We start from the raw sequence: 13,423 nt of genomic DNA on the forward strand, positions 1-13,423 counted from the left end.
AACAATTGTAACGGTTTTTAGCCAATACAATAAACTTAAACTTGGTACAATCAATATTAATCATGGTTTCTCGTGGTTGATTTCAAAGATGACTTTATTTAGGAAGTCATACTTAAGTTAACCCACAGTTTTAAGATTCAGAGATACAAAAGAAGCCGCAGCTCCCAAGTCCCTGCTTAAACATGATAAATGAAAGGGAAAGGAAGCATGAAATGCTGAGGCTCTCACTAGCCTTTTCTTGTATTGCTAAGTCATGGTTTAGGGCAGTGATGGCGAACCTATGGCATGCGTGCCACAGCTGGCACACAGAGTCCTCTCTGTGGGCACACGAGCCATAAGTCGCCATAGAGAAATACTTACCTGTCCTGATCCCGGATTTCGGCACTCCCCTCTGCTGGTGCAGTGGTCCAGCGGAGGGGTGCAATGGTGACCATTACCGGTCTAGCCCACTGGGGGATTGGAGGACCAGTAAGTATTTATTTATTAATACCACCCATAGAAAGAAAAAAAAAACCCAAGCATTTAACCCTTGCAGTGCAGGAGCAGTTGTTTTTTCTGAACTAAAACCTCAGCATTTGTGTTTTAATTACAGTATTGGCACTTTGAAATAAATAAGTTGATTTTGTGTTGCAGTTTGGGCACTCGGGCTCAAAAAGGTTCACCATCACTTGTTTAGGGTATGTGTGGACACAGGTTATTTAATTTATGTACATAACATATTATTTGTGTAATTTATCTGCAAACATCTACTGAAAAAATAACTTTTTAAAATGGATTGCTGTCCTTTACGTTGTTCTGAAGACATTTTATTACAATCAGCTTTTGAAATATTGAGGGAATGTAATTGCTGCTATTAGTTTAATGCTAGTATTAAATGCTCCAGTTACTTTTCTCTGATAACTATAGTTGACTATTGCTTCATCTGCTCTTGTTTTTGGGTGTGTTATTTTCAGTAAAGCTACATAACAGCTGGATAGCTCAGTGGTTTAGGAGAGGTTGGGAGCTGTGCCTCCTTGATAAGGGCAGGACTCAGTGATCCATAGGATCCCTTCCAAGCTTTGCGGTTCTAAGACGATGGTGATGATAACAAAGGTTATTTTTGTAACCTTTACTATGCAGCTTTACTAACCACTGTAAACCACTTTGGGAGGACCATCTATCCTATTCATCAATTTAAAAATCAACTAAGAAAACCAAATGATAGGAGTATGCAAATACAATATGGGCAAAATTCTTTTCCGTCCAGATTTAACAAGATTCTGATCCCTCAAAATCTTACAGTATCTAAAAATTCACTAATTTGGAATGTCTGAGTTCAATAATGAATATGCATACAACAAAAGAGTCAGAACACTATAATAGTATTCAACCATCTCTAATTTTAATCCAGCATAGAAACACAATTTACCTTTTAATAAAATGAACTTTCATCATTCACCGAAACAAAAAATGTTTATAAATAGTATACAGTGGATTAATCTAGACACTGCTAATCTAGAAACTGCCCTCAAATTTCCCTCTAGATATATTAACTACATGGACAATAAATGAATGAAAACTGAAAAATGCAAGAAGTTGCCTAGCTGAATTCTGTGCTTTAAACCAATCTTTCTGGAAAGCAATTTCCATGGCTGACAGCAGAGACACACTTCAATAATCACCATCTGTAAGGTAGTCTGTGTTGTAGGAGTCATTTTTTCCTGAGGAAAATGCTTGCTTGGATTTTTAAATACACTTTTCAGGACAAATTTCGAGTTCGGTGTCACAAAAAATCTGCACTGTTGATTATTCTATGCAAACATTGGATAACACTCAAAAACTCTTGCAATGCTATGTTAAAGGACAAAGGCTAAAATAGGTGAAACTTTTACACATGCAGAAATCAGCACTGAGAACAATGATAATGTATAGGTAAAGGTAAAGGTTGCCCTTGACATTGTCCAGTCATGTCCGACTCTAGGGCGCGATGCTCATCTCCATTTCCAAGCCATAGAGCGAGCGTTTTGTACGAAGACAGTTTCTGCGGTCACGTGGCCAGCACGACTAGACACGGAACACTGTTAATTTCCCACTGAGTTGGTACCTATTTATCTACTCGCATTTACATGCTTTCAAACTGCACAGCTGGAAGGGACTTCCTATGGTTCATAGAGTCCAGAAGTCTAAATAATCATCACCACTGCCACCAAATATAGTGTGGGGAAAAAAGTCTATCTTAACATTAAATTTAAAAGAAATGTAACATCAATAACCAAATCATTTAATTCACTGAATTAATGTAAGAAGCAACCTTACATATAAATAGCTAAGGATTTGTTTCTGTATCTGCCAATATCCAAAGTGCATAAAAAACATTAAAGTGACAAGTATTTGTTTTCATAGAAATGGAGTTCAGCTTAAGAACAGAGGATAAAGCTGAGGAAAAACAACCAATTTGGGATTAACAAAGTTATCAACAATACTACAAGCAATACAAACTGCCTTTTGATAGAGAATAGAACTTGCATGTCATGTGTTACAAGTAATTTTATTTCTAACATGTTACTTTTTAGGGGAAAGATATATCAATGTTGAACTCCCAGAAGTACAAGCTGGATTTCGAAGGGACAGAGGAACTAGAGACTAAATTGCTAACATGGAGAAAGCCAGAGAGTTCCAGAAAAACATCTACTTCTGTTTCATTGATTACACAAAAGCCTTTAACTGTGTGTACCACAGCAAACTATGGCAAGTTCTTAAAGAAATGGGAGTGCCTAATCACTCAGGTCAGCAAGAGTTGACCTGAAGCAACAGTTAGAACTGGATATGGAACAACTGGTTGGTTCAAAATTGGGAAAGGAGTACGACAAGGCTGTATATTGTCTCCCCGCTTATTTAACTTGTATGCAGAATACATCATGTGAAAAGCCGGACTGGAGGAATCCCAAACCGGAATTAAGATTGCCGGAAGAAATATCAATAACCTCCGATATGCAGATGATACCACTCTGATGGCAGAAAGTGAGGAGGAATTAAAGAACCTTGTAATGAGGGTGAAAGAGGAGAGCATAAAAATGGTCTGAAGCTCAACATCAAAAAATCTAAGATCGTGGTCACTGGCTCCATCACCTCCTGGCAAATAGAAAGGGAAGATATGGAGGCAGTGACGGGTTTTACTTTCTTGGGCTCCATGATCACTGCAGATGGTAACAGCAGCCACAAAATTAAAAGACGCCTGCTTCTTGGGAGGAAAGCGACGAAAAACCTCGACAGCATCTTAAAAAGCAGAGACATCACCTTGCCGACAAAGGTAAGCATAGTCAAAGCTATAGTTTTTCCAGTAGCAATGTATGGAAGTGAGAGCTGGTCTATAAAGAACAGTGTCATCGAAGCTACCAACATGAATTTGACCCAACTCAAGGAGGCAGTGGAAGACAGGAGGGCCTGGCGTGCTCTGGTCCATGGGGTCATGAAGAGCTGGACATGACTTAACAACTAAACAACAACTTCCATGACAAACAAATCAATGGAAGTTTAAAATTCAGCAGCTTCTGTCTATGTAGGATAATGGTTCAAGAGAGGTTACCACTGAAAAGACACATCTCTGCAGTATTAGGAGAAGGCATATATAGGGATGTGGTGGCGCTGCGGGCTAAACCGCAGAAGCCTGTGCTGCCGGGTCAGAAGACTAGCAGTCGTAAGATCGAATCCACGTGATGGAGTGAGCGCCCGTCGCTTGTCCCAGCTCCTGGCAACCTAGCGGTTCGAAAGTATGCAAATGCACGTAGATAAATAGGGACTACCTCGGTGGGAAGGTAACAGCGTTCCGTGTCTATGTCGCACTGGCCATGTGACCATGGGAGATTGTCTCCGGACAAACGCTGGCTCTATGGCTTGGAAACAGGGATGAGCACCGCCCCCTGGAGTCGAACACGACTGGACAAAAATGGTCAAGGGGAACCTTTACCTTTATTATTTATTTATTTATTTATTTGATTTATATCCCGCCCATCTGGTATATTATACCACTCTGGGCGGCTTTACCTTTACACTATAGGTTGCGGGACAAACACTATGGCCTCCCATACAGTTCCCAGATCCATCAAGTACATTGAGAGGAAGGAAGCCTGCTTCACAGGATGACCTTGGCCTCTACTGCTCTGAGGCTGGTTCGTTTTGTGGGCAGTCTAGGGAACTGTGTTTCCACAAAGCAAAGAAAAATGCCAAACTTTTTCATTGTTTGTGCTTCATTTCGCTTCGTCCTCCCCTACCAGAAAGCCCTCTTCATGGGCCCCAGCACCTATCTTACTCCCTTTGGGTCTCCTCCTCTGCTGCCCAGCTGAGTAGTAGGCTGTCTGGGGCATACCTCCTGCTCCAGTGCTTCCTGGAAGGCTTAGGGCATTGTGGGAAGTCTAGTTTTGCTGCTCATTGAGCTACATATAGGGAATCCTCAAAGAACTACACTTTCCACAATACCCTGAGCCTCCCAGGAGGGATGGGGTAGGAAGTATCCCCCAGACAGTCTACTGTCCTACTCAGCTGGGCAATGTAATAGGAGAGGAGGAGGGGAGGAGGCCTGGAGCAAGTAAGGAAGATCCTAGGGGCTATGAAGGGGGCTGTGGGGTGGGACACTCATGGGGGGGGGGTTCCTGTGTAGCTGAACAAGCCACAAACCAGGTCATTTTTTAAAAAATTCTGCATGGTTTGTGGACCCTGATGAACCATGAACCATCATAAACTGCCATTGTGCCAGTTTGTGCCCATCTCTACTTAAGTCTTATGGGCTTAACCTTATACAGTGGAACCTCTACTTACGAACGTCCCTACCTACAAAGGATTGAACGTACAAACAGTTCCGGTCGCAAAATTTTGCTTCTACTTGCGAATGGAGCTTCAAGATATGAACAAAAAAAAACACGGGGGAGGCAGGGAAAGCGTAGAATTTGAACTTTCTGTTAACCACTGGCAAGCGAAGAGGCTGTTTGTCTGCAACATCGCTCGTCCAAGCGGTTAGAGATTGGAGAGTCTTCAGACTGCCTGGAACTGCCTGGTACAGTATTGCCTGGTACTGCCTGATACTGTACTGTACGGACTGTATTTTTGGGGGGGATTTTTTTTTTTAAAAAATGATTTTGGGATTTTTGATTTTTGGATGTTTGACTTTCTTTTTTTAAACAGAGAGACTGCCTGTTCTGGGTGAGTACACTGTATTTACTGTACTGTACAGGGGTTTTTTCAGCTTGGTGGGGGGATAGGGCTGGGGGGGTTATGTTTCTGTGCCCTGATGGGTCTTGCAGTGTGGATTTAACATGTGAAAAATAGACTGTAATACTAAATTAAAATTAAATGTTAAAACTGGACTGTAATTTTAAAAAGTAAAAATTATTTATTTATTTTTGCATTCTGTGGCTTCTAGGGTTTGTGTACTGTGACCTCTGTTGTTTTAAAATGTGTGGGTTTAAAATGTGACTCCAAAGTCCTTTTTTCCTTTGGGAATCTGTTTGCTGTAAGAATGGTTGCTGGTTGTTGATGCAGGCAGGCAGGCTTTAAAATTGAGTTCAAAATGGAGTTTTAAAATGAAGTCTACTGTAGACTCAAGGCCCTCCCCTCCACCCATTGTCTTATCTCTCTCCCTCTATGCTCTCTTTTTGCGATGTAGAGTTCTGTGCTGGAATAAAGTAATGGTTGCTGATTGTTGGTGCAAGCAAGGTTTAAAATGGAATTTAGAATCAAGTGTCTCCCCCCCCCAATGCTCTTTTTTTGTGATGAGGAGTTCTGTGCTGGAATAATGTTTGCTGGATTCTGTGGCCTTTTTAAAGATGTTGTGTTTAAAAGGTGTTCTCCTGCCTTTTTTAACCTAAAAAGTTCTTGGTTTTCTTTAAAAGCTGATTATTTTTAAAGGTGTTCTGTTTAGAAGGTGTTCCCTTCCCCCTCCCTCCTTTTCTGTCCTTTTTTACCTAAAAGGTGCTTGCCTTGGCTTGGTTTTGTTTAAAAGCTGCTAGTTTTTAAAGGTGTTCTGTTTAGAAGGTGTTCCCTCCCCCCCCCTCTTTTTTTGACCTAAGTTCGTCTTAGGTCAAAAGAAGAAAAATTCTCCCCCTAGTGGTAGAGGATGGATTAACCAGCTTTGCACTAGTTCCTATGGGAACTAATGCTTCGACTTAAGAACGGCACCTCTAGATAAGAACGAAAAACAGCCGGAACGGATTAAATGGTTTTCAATGGGAAATTTTGCTTCTACTTACGAATGTTTGAACAAACGAACATTTTCTGGAACAGATTAAGTTCGTAAGGAGAGGTTTCACTGTAGTTACTTTTGTTGAGTTTTATTATGTCATGAAAATGAACTGGTAGGGAGAAATCACATATGCAGCGACTCTATGAGGGAAAGAGCAGAATGATGTGCATACATATCTTTGTCTGAATAATAAGCCCTGTTCTTTTTATAACATTACAAAAGCTTCTTATGCAACATAATGCAGTGAAACATCTGGCTAGATGGAAGATCAGCTAATATGCAGAATACTAAAGGACTAATAAAATAAACACTTTAGAAATTAAAACAGGAATACTAGGCATAAAACTCCCCTTCCTTCACTTCATAAATTCTCTTTATTAAATACTGTTAAAGACAATGGTCGGAGGGAACACTCCAATGCTATAGGCATTCAAGAAAAAATTGGACAGCCATCTGTCATATCTGCTTTGATTTGGATTCCTGCCTTGAGCAGGGGGGTGGCCTTGATGGCTATATAGCTGCCTTCCAATGCAATTCTGTGATTCTATGAAGCAGTGAGTTAAAAAAGTTATGACATACAGTAGCATAAACAGGGCAATTATTTTAAAAGACAGGCCTCTTAATGGACAAGCTGGTATATTAAGGACACTTATGAATGTACTGCAGAGAAGCACTTAATGCAAAACTGTATACCACCATAAAAACATACACAATCAACCTACCCGGAACGCAGACACATTTCTGCCTCCAACAACCAGAGCAGATTGTCCATCATTTTGTTCCTTTGGTACATACTTTAGCACATGACAGTCTTGAACCTTCAAAAGATAATTCAGAATGGTAACAAAAGTTCTCAGAAGTCATATATTCTAGTCAAACTGTGGCATAAACAATTACAGGATGCTGCTGAAACAACAGAGCAGCCTTCCCCATCATACCCTATCTCTGTTTTGGACTCAGCTACAGGCAGAACAGCAGGAATGTTAGGAGCCGTAGTCAGTCAGTCAGAGCCTTTATTGGCACACGAAAAAAATCACATATACAAGATAAACTATTAATTTACTGGGTCTACAAATTCGTTTTCTCAGTCTGCACTTCCTCATTATCTTTTTCAAAAAGATTCCCACACTCTCCACTATAACTGACTCTCCTGTTGACAGAATACACCTCAGTGTGTCACAGGAGCCATAGTGCAAAACACCAGAGGCTATGAGGGAAGACATATACAGATTATTTATAATCTGATTAGGTATTTTAAAATGGCATCTATTTGTGCAATTCATACCCCAGCTATTTTTATTAAAGCTCTCAAGATGGCTTACAACAGAAGACAAAAAAAAACTGCTGCTGAAGACAAGAGTAAAAAAGCAGCTAAAACTGAAGAACAATAACCATGGCATTTGTCAAGAGAGCACTGTGGGGTTCTGGTAATACCAGCAAGCAGAAATTCCCTAGGGAGTTCTTTAACTTGGATGCCATCATAGCAAAATTGGCTCACAATGTCTCATTTGTCCTAGTATGGAAAATGAGGGTTTAGGATTAAGTCACTTTATTGGCAAAGTCATAAAAGAATCTGCGGAGATCAAAATGATTTCCCATATCCCATGGACTGTATGAGGGCAAATAAACTAAAACTAAATCTAGACAAGACAGATGTCAGTTGAAACGCAGATCAAGGAATAGGGATGTAGCCTGTGCAGGGTGGGGTTACACTCCCTCTGAAAACACAGGTGGACAGCTTAGGGGAATTCCTGGATTTGTCTCTGAGCCTGAATGCCAGGATTTCAGCGGTGGCCAGGAGTACCTTTGCACAGTTAAAATTAGTGCACAAGCTGCATTCATTCCTGGAGAGATCTGATCTGGCCACAGTGACACATGCTTTAGTTACATACCAGCTGGGTTACTGTAATGCATTCTACATGGGGCTGCCTCTGGAAAGTGTCAGGAATCTTCAGTGGGTCCAAAATATGGCAACCAGATTGCTAATTGGACCTGGTTTACAGGGATCACATATCCCCCCATTACAGCAGCTCCACCGGCTGCTGATCCGTTTCTGGGCATAATTCAAAGGTTCTATTCTATAAAGCCCTGAACAGCTTGTGTTCAAGCTATCTCAAGGGCCATGTCTCCCTTTATGAGCCTGCTCAGGTGTTCAGATCATCAGGAGAGGCCTTTCTCTCGGCCTAACCACATTCACAAGTGTGTTTAGTGGTGACATAGGAGGCCTTCGCTGTTGCTGCACCCAGACTTTGGAACTCCCTCCCACAGGAGGCCACATTTTTGCTGTCTTTCCACAAGAAGGCAAAGAACTTTCTCTTCAGGCATGCTTTCCCTCAGTGACTGGCAGCTTCAGTGGGGTTTTCAAATGGATTGTTATGCCTTACTGCTCAATACAGTGGTGCCTCGCAAGAAGAATTCCGCGGTTAATGTCGTCTTGCGAAAAGTGTTTTCCCATAGGAATGCTTTGAAATCTAATTAATGCATTCCTATGACAAAAAAAGTCAGAACAAAGTCAAATTTGGTTTACAAAGGGTTTATTGAGTGCTCTTTAAAGCCACACATCTTGTGCACATGATTTAAAAAATGTCAATCAAAAAACTTTAACTTTTTAAACATCATAGAAAAACATTTTAAAATCAGCAAACATGAGGCAGGAACAAAAAACGGAAAACATTTGTCTTGCGAAGCACAGCCATAGGAACATTTGTCTTGCAAGTCATCAACCCCATTGCCCAAACCATTTGTCTTGCAGGGTTTTTTTTGTCCTGCGAGGCATTTGTCTCGCGAGGCACTACTGTGTGTGTTTTTGTTTACTGTTTCTTAGAGTGGATTTGTTTGATTCTTTTCAGTTTTGTATACTTACTCTTTATAGCTTCAAATATTGTCTTTTAATTATGAAAACCACCCTGAGTCCTTTTTAAAGAGAAAGGCGGGGTAAAAATATTTTAAATAAATAGTAACAGTTTGCTTATACATTCCTTGAACACACTGTTCTGTTTCTTTATTTTAGAATATGATTCCCTTTACCTGAAGTAATGTAACAGGAACCCTTTCACCTGTCTTTGTCCATAATGGCAGCATTCCCAGCTTGACTGCAATAAGACCAACTCTTTTGGAACCTGTATGTAAGAGTGAAATAAAGGGCTTATGACATCTCGGTCTCTACCATTTAAAACTTCTAGCACATTTCATTCAGGGAACTTTAAAGGAAAGCTTCGCCCTATTCAGTACTACTGCTGAATGACTGCTGAGTGGGAAACCAAAGCCCTGGTCCTCCCTTTTCTTCTGTGGCTTGCACAAACAGGTACACGCAGACATCATACCAAGCTATTAGGTGGGAACTGGAGACTTGATGCACAGTCCTTATAACTGATTCAGCACTGTGGTCAAAGCTTTTGCATTTGAACTAAGCTGGAGCCTTACTGAATTGAATTAGCAGCAGAGAGGGGAAGCTCTGACCTATATGCACTGACCTCTGCTCTTTCACAGTGGAATGGTAGACTAGAATCTGTGAGATTCAGAGTGAAGTCCCCACAGAACCATGACATCCACTGAGTGATCTCAGACAACTGCTACCTGTTCCCTCTAACCTAACAAAGTAGGGAGTAAGACAGCTATGTGTGCCATTTCTGAGCATATCAGAGAAAAGATAGAAGATAAATGTAACCAATAAATACATGCTAATACTTTGGCATGTTAAGTGTCATGCACAGTTGGGGTAGAAAGAACAGAACAGCATCTGCTGTGTCCTATTTCAGTTGTACAAACAATGCACTTAAATAAGTATACACTCACTCGCTTTAAAACTTTAAATACAGTATCAAGAAACGCTCTACACCAATGTTCCCTGTAATTTCAGTTAGCACTGTACGGGGCTCTCTCCCCCGTGTGTGGGGTTCCAGTGGCAACCAGAAGTAAATGGGCAGCAGTATTGATCTGGCTGTGTGGGACAGATGCAGTGTTGCACAAATATGGCTTAAAGGGAATGTTGCTCTACACTTAAATTTACTTTAGGGTCTGCTCCTTGCATATACAAACCTGGTTCCCATGGATGTAAAGGCCAAGGTTCATCCTTCAGAGGGCACAGCTTACTGGCTGTGAGAGCATTCATTTCTTGCTTTGTGATCTTCTTAACAAACTGGAAATTCTCTTCTGAAAGATGCTCATCCCACCATGTGGGAGTCTTGATATTAACATGCCTAGATATGACACACCACCGAGTCCTACCAAATGGAAGACAAACATGGATGAGAAAATGTAACTCTGTAACATTTATGTAACACTCCATAAATCCCATTGATTCAAATGGGCCTCCTCTGCTTGTGACTTTAATAAATAAATTGCACCTAAAGAAGACCCAATGGGACTTATGGAGCAGTTGACTCAGCAATCCATACTGATTAAATGAGCCTTCTCTAATGCAACTGACTGTGTTAAGCAACAGGATTTCAGTCATTATTAGAGATGAGCGTATTCGTATTTGTATACAAATACGAATATCTCCACATAGCTGGAGTTAATAAGGGTCCAGGCCACTGCTGGCCCCACTCATCCTTCCAATCACTCCTGGAGCGCTGTTCTCTTTCCAGTCAGTTAACCACTCCTGGCAGAGGGAGGGAGGATGAGTCTCCCTGCAAGGCTGCTGAGTGGCTAGCTGACCAGTGCTCCAGAGTGACTAAAAGGAAGAGAGGGAGGGGCCACTGGTGCCGGCGGATGCATGAGTGGATGGTTAACTCCAGATGCATGGAGATATTCGTATTCATATACACATACTCCCAACTCTAGTCATTATATCCCAACTCTGATAGGTTAAGAAATTATAATTCACAGTCAGTAAAATGGAACTACCATTACTGATTTAAATTAACTAAACCATAAAACTGAGTATTGATGGCTCTGAAAATTGAGGCTGAGATATCTGGTGCAAAATTACTAAACATTCTCATTTGCCAGGTAATACAGCACTGCCAGAACACTACACTGCAGTGTTTCACACACCAGTAAGAGCAGCAGAACTTTAATGGAATTTTACATGTGTTTTTGCATTAAAGATTCTCAGTGTTTGTGGACTGTGCCATAACAGAAACAGTGGGGAATGAGAGATGTGGTGACATGACTTCAATCTACAGCAGTTCCAATTACAGTATTACATGTTGTCACTGAAAATGATATGGGAGGGGAGCATAAATGAATGAGAAGGCCAAGCTTTTAGGCTGCAGATGCACCAGCTCTAGAAAAATGTCAGCTATGCAACTATGCAATGCATTTCTTAGTGCACTCAAGTGCATTCATTCTACAAGATGATGCATTTTTACTGGGATGCATAAATGATGACCCAAGCTGAGGATTACAACAAGTGATGCAGTGCTAGCTGCAAGAACCCTCCTGACACAACATGTTGTTTGTAACGGCTGCTTCACATGTAACATTTTTTGCTAAACAAAGATAATAAATATGGAATATGAAATAAGTATTCATTGCCATAGTAATATTGCTGAGTTTCTGGAAATTAGTTTGTCAGTTTTGTGGATTTTAGAACTGAATAGCTCAATAATTTAGGTCTCTGGCTATGTAGCCAGAGGTTGGGAGCTTGATTCCCCACTGTGCCTCCTTGACAGAGGCTGGACTCAGTGATCCATAGGGTCCCTTCCAGTTCTGCAATTCTAGGATGCTGATGATGTGTGCATCTTTAGAACACATACTCTTCCACACGCACCCTTCTTTCTTCTTTCCAACCCCAGAAAAACCAAGAGAAAAAGACAGAAGCCAAAATGCTGGTGGGGGGTGGGGAGCCAACCTTACTGCAAAAGTCTCCATACTTGGGGTGGAGGGCACTGACACAATTTCAGGAGCACCCTACCCGAATAAAAACAGTACTGTTGCGCAGTGGTTCCCAACCTGGAGTAACCCAGATGTTCTTGGACTGCAATTCCCAGAAGCCTTCACCACCCGCTGTGCTGGCCGGAGGGGGGGGGTTCTGGGAGTTGCAGTCCGAGAAGTATCTGGTTTACACAACGTTGGGAACCACTGCTATAACAGGAGCCAAACAGCTTGAATGCCCCTCTTCTCCACATCAGGGCATCAGCCTTTTCCCCCTTCCGAAGCGAGTCGTATGCCCGAAATAAAATAGAGCGTGTCAGCCCCCAATCTAGCACGCGAGGGACGAGAGAAAAGCAACAGGATCGCACGGAAACAAGGGCGAACCAAGTTAACGAGCGCGCCCGCCCACTTACCCGCTCCAAAGTCTCGTCTCCGCCGCCCCGCGAACAGGCCCGTAGGTGCCTCCGGGCAAGAGCCGCGAGCCCACCCGACCTAAAAGCCCCACGAGCGCCATGATCCCGAAGACGGTGACTCTCGCGCTCGGGCAAACACACCGTGTCCTCCCAAAAACCCTTCCCTCCAAGTTCGGAAACCTAAGTTCCGGGTACCTTTAGTTCCTCTTGCATCGCTTAGCACCGCGAAAGGAAGAGCGCCCACATGGGCGCCACAGCTAGAAGGGCGTGTCCTTCGCAAGTGTTTCTAGCCAACAGTTTCGTCTCTTTTAGCGCTCTGTTCGGGATGAATCCTATAGCAAAAGTCGTGCAAAGACAGCAGCGGCCCTCCGTCAGAGCCCTTTTGAATCAGAGAGCGGGATCCGTGTGGTTCGCGTTGTGCTGTTTCCCTTCCCAGTGCAGAACATGGAAACGTAGTTATTTATTACGACGTTTTTAAATGGATCTGGGTTTTTTTTTTTTTTGGTTTTTTTTTGTTATTATTATTATAGTCTAAGATGCCTTGGATCTGGCAAGGGAGAAAGGTGGAATATTAGGTTAATGTGTTTATCTAATATATTTAAATGAACAGATAAATAGATCCCATAGCTTTCCGGGGCTGAAATCAGCTGGTCTCCTTTAGGAAGATAGAAGGTACAGTATTTCAGGGGCTGGCAGAGGACTGTTTTCCTTTTGAAGCTGGTGCTGCTTTGAAGTCCTATTTAAAGATAAAGAACCAGAGAGAGGGAAGTCAGGGTCTTTTCTGAGCTGTCCAGAAATTGGTTGTTGTGGGTTTTTCGGGCTCTTTGGCTGTGTTCTGAGGGTTGTTCTTCCTAACGTTTTGCCAGTCTCTGTGGCCGGCATCTTCAGAGGACAGCACTTCAGGCCACAGAGACTGGCAAAACGTTAGGAAGAACAACCTTCAGAACACGCCCAAAGAGCCCGAAAAACCCACAAC

General features: G+C 42.0%; 1 protein-coding gene across 1 annotated transcript in view; it reads right to left on the reverse strand.

Annotated features, from left to right (window-relative positions):
• MRPL3 (mitochondrial ribosomal protein L3) overlaps positions 1-12,625 on the reverse strand; it is a 55,489-nt gene extending 42,864 nt beyond the window's left edge. The window contains exons 1-4 of the mRNA XM_020806866.3: positions 12,448-12,625; positions 10,253-10,437; positions 9,242-9,333; positions 6,937-7,032 (exon numbers count right to left, since the gene is read on the reverse strand). Coding sequence (XP_020662525.3) covers positions 6,937-7,032; positions 9,242-9,333; positions 10,253-10,437; positions 12,448-12,548 — 474 coding nt within the window. The 5' untranslated portion in view covers positions 12,549-12,625. The remainder of the gene's footprint in view (positions 1-6,936; positions 7,033-9,241; positions 9,334-10,252; positions 10,438-12,447) is intronic.
• Positions 12,626-13,423: the final 798 nt, after the last annotated feature.

Source organism: Pogona vitticeps, chromosome 6, assembly GCF_051106095.1.
Source record: "Pogona vitticeps strain Pit_001003342236 chromosome 6, PviZW2.1, whole genome shotgun sequence".
NCBI classification, from domain to species: Eukaryota; Metazoa; Chordata; class Lepidosauria; order Squamata; family Agamidae; genus Pogona; species Pogona vitticeps.